The 10686-nt window shown below is 37.7% G+C and overlaps 1 protein-coding gene across 13 annotated transcripts in view; it reads right to left on the bottom strand.

Moving 5' to 3' along the window:
* R3HDM1 (R3H domain containing 1) overlaps positions 1-10686 on the bottom strand; it is a 92036-nt gene continuing 81350 nt past the window's right edge. For 10 of the 13 annotated variants that reach the window (XM_061444566.1, XM_061444598.1, XM_061444626.1 and 7 more), the window contains 7 exons: positions 9313-9416; positions 8531-8698; positions 5469-5638; positions 4859-5009; positions 3357-3439; positions 2465-2549; positions 1-1422 (listed from right to left, as the gene is read on the bottom strand). In XM_061444566.1, the coding sequence (XP_061300550.1) occupies positions 1052-1422; positions 2465-2549; positions 3357-3439; positions 4859-5009; positions 5469-5638; positions 8531-8698; positions 9313-9416 (1132 nt within the window). In that variant the 3' untranslated portion in view covers positions 1-1051. The remainder of the gene's footprint in view (positions 1423-2464; positions 2550-3356; positions 3440-4858; positions 5010-5468; positions 5639-8530; positions 8699-9312; positions 9417-10686) is intronic. The other 3 variants (XM_061444645.1, XM_061444636.1, XM_061444663.1) reach the window with 1 other exon arrangement.

Below are 10686 nucleotides of genomic sequence, written 5' to 3'. Positions count from 1 at the left end.
TTGGTGTTTGTAAACATTTATTTTCTTGAACTGGAAAAGGCTTGCATCAGCACACATTGTACAGCCTTGCAAATTACACAAATTGAAAAAAGTTTGTTTCATTTATGTGCAATGAATCTTTAATGTCCAGTGAGCATCTGCAAATGATGAAAACTTAAACCATTAAAAAGGTTTCCAGCACTTATCAAACACAGTTATCTTAGCATGAAGAGAAAGATATTCATACTGGTGGGAACACAAAGTGCAAACATTTTGTCACTTGTGAAGATACATTTTAGTTTCTTCACACTTTTGCTAAAAAGAAGAAATATTAAAATGTGATTCAGTGAACATTCTTTTTAACCTATTCATATTCCCCTTTAAATAATTATTAAGCTTGCTGGATCAGAAGCGAATCCTTCGAGGATACAACCTACTTGTAATTTCTTTTGGCATTGCTTGAATGAGTCTCAAAAGAAAATGACCATCTATGGAGTTAGTTGCTAAAATTATATATTTTTTTTTTTTTGGGGGGGGGGAAACCCTGAACAAAACCACAAGGGACAAAGAACAGGTTAACTTGAAGATTTGGGATAATTTACTAGAAAAATGAGTGTAAGTTCTCGAAAATGGTTCTCTTTTCCCCTCCACCAATCCTCAGGTTCCTGCCTTGGAATGGACAGCTGTGTGCCAGTGTGAAAAGGGATTATAAAATACAAATCTGAATATGGATTTTTATGAATGTTTGCTGTACAATAGAAGTTCGGATCTGATACAAGAATTCAAAAATATGAAACAAAACTACTATAAAAGTAGGGGGCATTTCAACAGCATTCCTTGTAGAAAGCTGCCTGTCTCCAAAATGATTCTTTGCTATTGTTTGGAATTAACTCTGTATTTTTTTTCTTCATCTTGCTGGATCAGTGGGTTATTTATTCTTGAATGACTAATGTCATACGACAGAACATCCCAGGAGTCTCTATGAAGAGAACAGAAGCCCCATGACATCGAGCCAATCAATGGAGAGGAGGACATGGATGTAGTAAAGGCTGAGTGTCCACTGATGTAACTGCTACTGAGAACTAGCCCTTTCCAGAACATGAGAGTCGTAGTGCTTCTTGCTTGTTCTCAGCCTGAATTTATTCACTGAGGTACTACTTTGTTTCTTCAATGCATTCTGAGCAGCTGACATTGTAGGGAACGTAGCTAGAACCGTGTATGTGGAAGCCAAGTCACTAGATTTGGATGACTCCGCATTCACACTACTGTCTCCGCTGCCACAGTAACGACGATGGTGCTGCTGCTGCTGCGCTTGTAGACACTGCGAATCCCTTAGCCACCGAATCTTGGCACCAACTTTAAAAAGTTCTCCAAATAGTTTTTCTGCTTCCGCACGAGTTATGCCTTCTGGCAGTTCAGTAATTTCTAGAACTTTTCCCACAACTGAAACAGGAAAAATATTCAATCTAAATTGGTCATTGTACTTAATGATACAACAAACACGATGGAAAATGAGTTATTTCATACTTGTATCTCCAGATGGCTGATAAAAATACACAGACATTCCAGTTCTGGTATTCTGGACAGCCTTTTGATTTCACATTTAGCACTGCTTACAGTTACAAGCATACAAATAAAAGCTGAGAATACAAAGAGGGCCCTCAAAAGAAAGGGAGTGGAAAAATAAAATGATCACCTAGTTTTGCAGCAGGTTTGGAAACTCACTACAGCATCTCACTGGCTTTGCCTGTTAATGCTTCAAACATCACCCACCATGCTAACAAACTAGTCTGTCTGCTCTCAAAAAATCCTCTCCCATCAGCTGTTAGAAAATGCCGATTTATCTGTAACTTTCTGCAACAGGTAACGCAACAAAAATTATTTCCAGTAAAGATACGTAGATAGATGAGGTCAGGTTTTATTTGGATGACATCTTTACCAACTCCAAGGAGCTAATCTGTAGATTTCCCAATACATCCTCCTCCAAATCCATATGCTTATTTGTATTAGAAGGAAAGAAAGAAAAAAAAGTGAGAAAATGAAAAAGAAGGAAAAAGAGGAAAAGCAAAAATAAAGGAAAAAAAAAGGCACAAACTATTTTGTGGTTTATGATTGATTTTACATCTCAGGCAAGTAAAAGGAAGCAGGGGTATGTATATTTAATATAACTACTTAATGTAACAAGATAGAACTTATATCCAGTAAACTGACCAAGTTGCTTTTCGTTTTAGTACTGTCCAATCCTGATCTTCTCTGGTCTTTCTCCAGGCTTCGTAACTACACTTTTCTCATTTAACCTCCCTCTTCCCCTCTCTCCAAATCAAGTCTTCCTCTCCAGCCTTATGTTTCCAGTGTTTGCCATGTCCATATCTGTGCAATTACTCTTCATTCTGTCCCTTTTCTCACCTGTGCTTTTCTTGTTACATTCCCAGCCCATCACCATAATCCATTTTTCTGGAGAACTGTGTCAATCAGAATTCTATACCTGGTTCTCCTGCACCAAGATCTGTTGAAGCAGCCTTCTTTGCTGGTTTCTTTCCCCTGTTTCCATGTCTGTTTCCAGGCTGACACTGGAAAGACTGACATAAATGATGTACTTTAATGACAAAGCACTAGGTTAGCTCAGTGAAAAACAGTGCAGAGGAATTTCTGGAAAATAACCTGTACTACCGTGGTACAGGAAAGATTTTAATAACCAGTTTTAGTTTTGGAGTTTAGCAATCCTGCAGTGAGGTACACTCAATCCTTGGCTTTAGAAGAAAGGAAGGAAATGGAGGAAGAAAAAAAAATCACCATAAATATTATTGGAAGAATGCACCTTCCCCTCCTCCCCCACCCCAATCCATCACACCTCCTGGCTGAACTTGGGTAGAACTGAGCAAGGTAGAGGTAGGGAGTCTGTGTCTGTCCCAAAAGTTAAGGAGATGGCAAAACTTTTTAGCTTTGCAAACACTATTATTTTAGGTTTTTCTTGTAAGAAAGAAACACACTCTTTGCTTAGGAATACTTAGGTACATGTTTGGGGTTTTTTTTGTTTTGTTGCTACTCAAATGGAAGAAAATCCTTTTAGCAAACGTTCTCTCTGTGATTTGTGGAACTGCTGGCAAAATGCAGTTATAATCCATCTAAATAATCCATAATCTACACTGTGCCTAAAGCTAAATTTCAGGAAAATGTTTCTCACTTTTTTTAATATACTACAGACAAGAAGAACGGGAAGTATGAACACTAAACAGAGCCATTATTGGAAAACAAGCACTTTCCACTCAATTACTCTGCTAATGCAATAATGGTATTCCCCATTCATAGTGGTTATAATGGTAGTCTGAACCCCACCCCCTGCCTCAGTGTTGCCAGGAGATTGTTCTCTCTAATACCTGTTCGCTTGTTACTTGTCCTCGTAATAAAGATGGCGGATTGTATTGCAGGGGTTGGCCAAGCAATGGGTATCGGGCATCTCCTTAAAGAGAAGGATAATTAGAAGGGTTTTTCTGTTGCATGCAATTTTCCTCCAAGTTCCTCTTATGACACAGATCTTATGCATAAGAGAAAGCAGAATAATTATGCACAAAATAGAGTATTTGGCTAGGCTAACAAAACAAGGTTTGGTGTGGTAAGTAAATCTGAGTCAGTCACATAGTGTTCAGAAGGTGAAAAGGCACAAGCTTTCTAGAATGTAGAGATTACACTGAAAAACACACTAAAAGTTTTTCTTCATTGTCATCTTATCTAAATCCTCTCAAAATGAGTTTAGTAAGGCTAAAACTACTCTCGGTATACTAATTTAATCATTTTCATGGTTATATTAGAGCCAGGTTCATCTTCACATTCCTATTTGCTCCAATGATTCACATGAACAATGGAATAGAAGCTTTTAGTAGTCACAGAAGATTCAGAAAGTTGAGAGGTATGCTTTACAGCAGGCAGCCTGGAAGATTTACATCACTGGAATACAAAGCAACGACAAAGACTACAAAGCAGGTAAGACAAGGACAGATGAATTAAGGTTTTCTTTATGAGTAAGCAAGAAATACAGAACTTTCACTAAGTTTTGCTTTGAAGGAAATGTTTCTGTAAAACAGCCCCATTAATTTTGAGCTTTGGAACTACACAAGGAAATGTTTGCCCTTGATGAAGTCTTTTGTTTGCATAATTTTTTAAAATGCTATCACCTATCACATCTCAATGAAAACTCCCCATTTTCTGGTTTTCTCGTAACATAGCAGCAGAGGACTGAAATTCTACAGGGAATTTTTTCTGTCTTTGGGTGGGTACTATCTGAAATACTAACTGAAGCAGCAACAGTACTGAGTCCATCATGCTGGTTATTCTACAGAGGAATGAATTCTTGCTTATGCAGTGGCTTGATGCAATACAGCATCAACCAGTATGTGAGTCTGGCAGAACATAGAACATTCAATCAACATCACATTTCTGTATCACTTACCCCAAAAGATACTACGTTCACCTAATTTATTAAGGTCAGCTAGTCAAACAATAGCTTCCTGGTAGTGTGTGTTGTTCTTGATTTATGGTTAAAACTTAAAGCTAAATTGTATCAAAACTTTATTCAATTTTCATGCTGAAATCAGAATTTACTTAAAGAGAAAGCAAGTGGGTTATAAAAGCTCTCATAATAACAAGATGATCAAAAGCTGTTGAAAATACAGGGAATGGTATCTGTGTAGAGAGAGAAGGTGAAATTTTACATAATGCTTTAATGGGTAATTCTGATGATCCTGCTCCAATAGTATTAGTACCAAAGTGAGCCACAGTTTATCAGAAAATCCTTATATAACTTGCATTTGAAAATATTCAAGTAAAAACAAACCCAACAACAAAACAAACATAGACACATTTTAGTTAAGTAAAAATATACCTTGTCCAGGGACAAAAGGTCTAGAAAACTGGGGCACAATAGAAAGAGGTGTTAATGTGGGACGGATGTTCTTCATGTTTGACAGCTGAACTGGTGCTGGTGATTGGGCCGGTGAGGTGACAGGACTGCCTAGTTGAGGACTATGCTGCAACTGGAATAAACAGCAAGTTAGTGTTTTAAACAATCTAAACACCTACAGCACTCAGTGACTGAAGTCAAGTTAAAATCGCGAATAGTTAAAATCTTAAGTATTATCAGAGAAGATATTTTACTCCCTAAAAGAACTTTCAAGAAAATATTCAAATGTTCAAACTTAAACAGGAGAAGTTTAGACTGGATATAAGGAAGAAGTTCTTTACTGTGAGGGTGGTGAGGCACTGGAATGGGTTGCCTAGGGAGGCTGTGAATGCTCCATCCCTGGCAATGTTCAAGGCCAGGTTGGACAGAGCCTTGGGTGACACGGTTTAGTGTGAGGTGTCCCTGCCCATGGCAGGGGGGTTGGAACTAGATGATCTTAAGGTCCTTTTCAATGCTTACTATGCTATGATTCTGTGATACTAAAATATGCAAATTTTAAGTCATCCTGGAAAACAAAACCAAACCATCATACCTGTGCAGCACTGTCTAAAGTGCTAAGTTCTGTGGACTTCTGCCCCCTTTGATGATCACAGTAGTATTTATTCTGTTTCCATGGTGGAGGTGAATGGTTCCGAGGCTGAGGATTGTTAGGTATATTTAGCTGCATCATTACTACTCCTCCACCTGGTGGTGGTGCTACTGCTACAAAGACAAGAAATAAGTAGGATACAGTTAGTTCATACTTTTCAATTGTAATTTTGGCAGAACAGATGTGAATTTAAAAAAGCAAAATAACATGAAACGAATGAAACTCATTATTGAGACTGTTTTTTAAAGAAATTATTCCATTTAATAGTAATTAGAAGTATTTAACATTCACTGTAGCTGCTGCCAGAGTAATGAGTTGAAAAATATGTGATATTAAGCATGAATATTCTTTATTTAAAAATGAAAGTCACCTAATTAGCTTTACATGACATACAGCAACATTGACTCAAACTGTTTTCTCTGGTCGGATGGCACACATTGGAAAGACATGGAATCAATCTGTAGTCTGAGGCCAGACTTCCTTCAGTTACAAGTGTATATAGGAACGTTTTCCTGGGTAGAGACTGCAAACAGATCCCCACATCCAGTACCACTGAGAGTCTTGTGGCTACAGAAACACCAAAGTCATGGGAGAACACCTAAACAGCCAACGCTGTTCTGTAACATTTTATGTAAGGGGTTGTGATGAGAGGCTGCCTGAGAGGAGCAGTCTTCCCACTTTGACCTGGTGCTGTGTCCGGTAATTTATTTAACATCCTATTTACTTGGTTGTTAGCAATTTCCTTCTCTGCTCTACGCTCTATTTACAGCATTTCTCGGAAACCACGATTAAACACATGCTTTAAATATCGTTTAATCATCCACCTTTATAGAGGGAGTCTACACTCTTCTCCATTTACTACCAACATTGTAGCATCACTTAAGAGCAGTCAGATACAGCTTATAAACTGCATTCCTCTTGCTTTTTTAATTTTATTTTAAACGGGCTGTTTTCACTACCTTGGGGCTCCACAAAAAGCAACACGCTCCTTCGAGAAGCAAACCAAACAATGGAGAATAATGAACTAATTAAAAGTACATTAGCTTTTGTAAATTGTGTCCTGAAATATTTACTATATTGATACTTAGACTAGCAGTATTTTGACATCTGTACTTTCCTTTGAATGGCAAAAAGTTCTACCCATGTGTTCCAGATTGAAATGGAAGCATCAGATATCTGGCTAAGTTTAACGGAAGGTGTAAACGGAAGAATCCCTGGTCCAGCCACATTGCAAATACTTCTATTTTGTTACATGGCAAAATAAAATATGACTCTGTTTATGGATGTCTTCTACATAATGAGAATAATATAGAGCACAACAGCTTCCAAGTGGCAAAGCCACAAGCTTATGTAATCCCTGTATGTAAACCTGAGACATATCAAACATCTATATACACATACATTTTAAAAAAGAAAATTGGCTCCATTTTAATATTTTATGCATGCATTTCTAATCATTATTAATTATATTGGTTTACATCTCACTGGTTATATTATTACAGTATTTTATTCTGCAGCACTGTAGCATACTCTTGAATTATCTCTATTCTGAGAACTCCGCACCCAATAAAACCATGCTTTTCTTTCAAAACCACCTATAGGACCATTTGTAAACAAGTACCACAATCTGAAAATGCTGTTTAAACTGCAAAAGAAAGCTTTGTACATCCAGAAAAAAAGTTCTTTCTACTACTTCTAGTTCCACAGCATTTCAGTAAATTAAAATAAATGCAAATCTCTTCCTAAAGAAGCATCCCAACAAAATAAAGTGTCACAGAATGCCTAAGTCAGTTTGCAGCCACTATCTCCTGTCAAAACCTACAAGGGAAACACAGCAGAAACCTTTGAAAGGTTTCCCAGATTTACAGTCTGACTTTTCCATATGAAAAGAAACACAACGCTGCTGCGTATCAGCATATGTCCTCATCTCAGTGGCTTTGATTCATCATCTCAGTATCACTTACTGAAAAGCATGCTTTTCTTTGTTCTCTCAAAATTTATTCTCCCTCTGTTTTAAAGGCTTTCCTCTTCCCCATATCTCTTTAAATCAGAGTTTAGCAGGTTTGAGCAATGCCTTCAGATTCCTAAAAGTAGCACTTCCAGGACAGATTAGGAGCATAGAAGAACAAACTAGTGTGGGACCAATTTTAGGCACCCTGAAATGACAGTCTTCCAGAATTAAAGCCAAACAAACCTGAAGCAAAATGGGAACAAAACCAAACCTGCCCATGAACTCTAATACACTGCTAATCCAGCTATCTTGCCGCTTAACTGCATGTTATTTGTTTACTAATAAAGAGGGTCTAAAAATATCTTAAGATAAATGTTTGTTAGAAACACCATGTGTAGGTCACTGACCTCGGGTTGTTTAATCTGTTGCTTGCTTGCAAAACACTGAGGTAGCAGTATTTGAGACTACCCCTTTTCAACCAACCAAATCTCTAACATACCAAATTCCCTATTAGGAAAATATGGACTGTACCACTATGATCACAGGATTGTTCTATAACCTCTTGTTTGGAAGCTAACCTGAGTGCTCTTAATTTCCTAACCCATCTATAAATTTTTATAGCTGGAAATTCAGAGGTTTTAAGTGTTTGGATATTAACACTTATAAACATTTCATGAATATGACAAGGCTCTGTGTCACCACTGTTTTCACATGCCATTGAGGCTGCTATTTATACACCTTCATAAATTACCCAAACATTTTGCAGATCTAAACATTCCAAACCTGATTTAAATGCTTCTGCTAAGTGACACTTATCTGCTGAAGGCTGCCTCCAGACTGCCTTCATGAAGTTGGCTATTGTTTCTATTAAGTTCCAAGTTGTCATTTTAAAAGTTACAATAATAGCAATTCAGGTGAAGAATTCTAAAAAAAGTATTTGCAGAGATGGCATTGAAGTTGCAGTTGTTCTAGCAGTTAGCCATGAAATCAATCTGATAATTTACAACAGATTTCCAGACAGAATGGCTTAGATTAAAATCCCAATAAAATATACCTTTTATTGGCTGCATGATGGAAAGACCAGTGGGCGAACTTTTATATGATGAGGGTGGAGACACTATGCTGTAGTGCACAATGGAAGCAGCCTGTTGCGGCTTTGACTTTGATGAAGGTGGCAATAATGTAGGAGGTGATGGCTTCTGACTTGAATGGTTGCTATAAACTATGAAAGTAAGAGCAGTAAATAAGGCTACCATAAGAACAAAACCAAAATGCCCCACACAGCTTTGGGGTATTTAATTTAGCTTTTCAGCAGGTCAAAAATCTACCTCTCCTCTATCCAAATGCAGAAGACACAGTTTTCACCCTCTTCTCAGGAATTCTTAAGAAAATCGCTGCTCCTATCCCATTAAGTGAAATATAAAATGCGTCTTGAGTAGAAGAGCCTAGCATGCTACTTCCAAAATGTACCTTGCTCATTCTATCAAATGTAAACCCAAATCTCAAAATTTCCAGACCCTTGTAGCTATTCAGGAAAACATAGAAGTCATTCTGCTGACAATGTATAGTTCCCCTGTCTGTCTCAACTCACAAGCAGACATGCAAGGCATTATGATGTACATTGCTGAATTCTACGTAACTTGAGAGCTTTCAATGATAAACAAATTGAGATGTCAAGTCAACTGCTTCCAATATGACCAAAAATGGAACACAGGAGGAAACATGATACAGTCGTTAATTCTAAATCAAACCCTTGATAGCAAACATCCAGTCACCCAGCGTATTAATAGCTACACGTTTTCAAAGTCTTTCAATAAAAAACTTTATTCCCCCAACCTGCACACTGCTGTCCTTGAAGCTGCTGTGAGTTGCATGGTGATGATGTTCTAGGAAACTGTATCTGCTCTGATCCAGGAGGCTGCAAATATCCTACTGATGAACTGGAATAGTAATAATAAAAAAAGAACACGAATAATAGGCATTTGTGCTACACTTTTATTTAATAACGACTGCATTTGCTATCTAGATTGAGGTGTTAATTTTAGAATCAGTAATATTCCCACCTACCGCCAAATCCACTCATTCTTCAGAAGCCTGAAGTTTCACATCTCTTCCTTGGCAAAAAACCTATGGCCCACACACATTAAGAGGCTCTACTAATTCACCTATTTTGATACACCGCTTTTATATCGGTATTGCTATATGGGTAGAAAGATATGCAGAACAATAATAAAACAACAATTTGTTGTCTTGCCCAGTTAGCCAGAATTAGGTCTCAGTTAAATGATCACCACAGAACCTGCTATGAGGATTCTGGATGGAGCTGGAGCCTGGTCCCATGCAGCTGAGCCAGCTTGTTCAGGACACCAAAGGAGCACACTTCTGCTTCAGTGTAAAGTAATGCTGCTTAAAGAGATGACTGCCTTTCTGTGGCTTTTCCAAACAGGCATGGGAGAAACCACCTTTCATTTGTTTGTAATATGTAGGAAAAGGATAACTTTAAAAGTTTGTTTATGCCAGGTATTTTTCAGGGCGTTCACAGGAATTCAGCAGGTAAGTAACAGATAAAGGCAAGTTCCATCATACCACTAACTGATCACAACTGCCAGAGCCAGAATATCAGGTTGGTGGACCATAATCAGAATGGTGCCTATAGAATCTTGTACTTAATTTCTGTACTATAGATAAACATTCAGAGGGAGTGAGGAAAAAAAATATTACTTCAAATTATGGAAAAAATAGGTGTATTCCTGTTGGATTTACCATTTTTACCTACATTGTCACAAGAAGTTTGTTCCATCCTTCGTGCCACAGTTCAATTACTTAATATTAAAGACTCACATCCACTAAAGCAGGCAAAACTCAGTGAAAACTTAACCAAGGTTTGTATCTGCATGGGATATGTGCTCTCACACAGCTGCTCCTCTGTCTACTGATTACAGCTTTCAGTAGTGACCTGAAGGTGAGAGACTACCCAGTTCCTGCAGAACAGTACTCTGCCTTCCTTGCCAAAGTGCTGCAACATAACCATTATGATAAAAGCAAGATGCTGTCATTAGTTCCTAGTCTGCTCTTAATTCCTAACAAATGTTTCCCTGTTCAAAATAGAGGGACATTTAAATGATGCAAAAGATGATCAAGTACCAGAACTTACTTCAAAAAAAGTCTGGGATTATGCCTACCTATGACTTCATTGAACATCAAGTATAA

This window comes from Pezoporus flaviventris, unplaced genomic scaffold (genome assembly GCF_033815535.1).
Source record: "Pezoporus flaviventris isolate CSIRO_AGI_PZ_B2104156 unplaced genomic scaffold, CSIRO_AGI_Pfla_v1 ptg000001l, whole genome shotgun sequence".
Taxonomy (NCBI): Eukaryota; Metazoa; Chordata; class Aves; order Psittaciformes; family Psittacidae; genus Pezoporus; species Pezoporus flaviventris.
The sequence above is the reverse complement of the archived record's forward strand: the minus strand, read 5'-3'. Positions and strand labels throughout refer to the sequence as shown.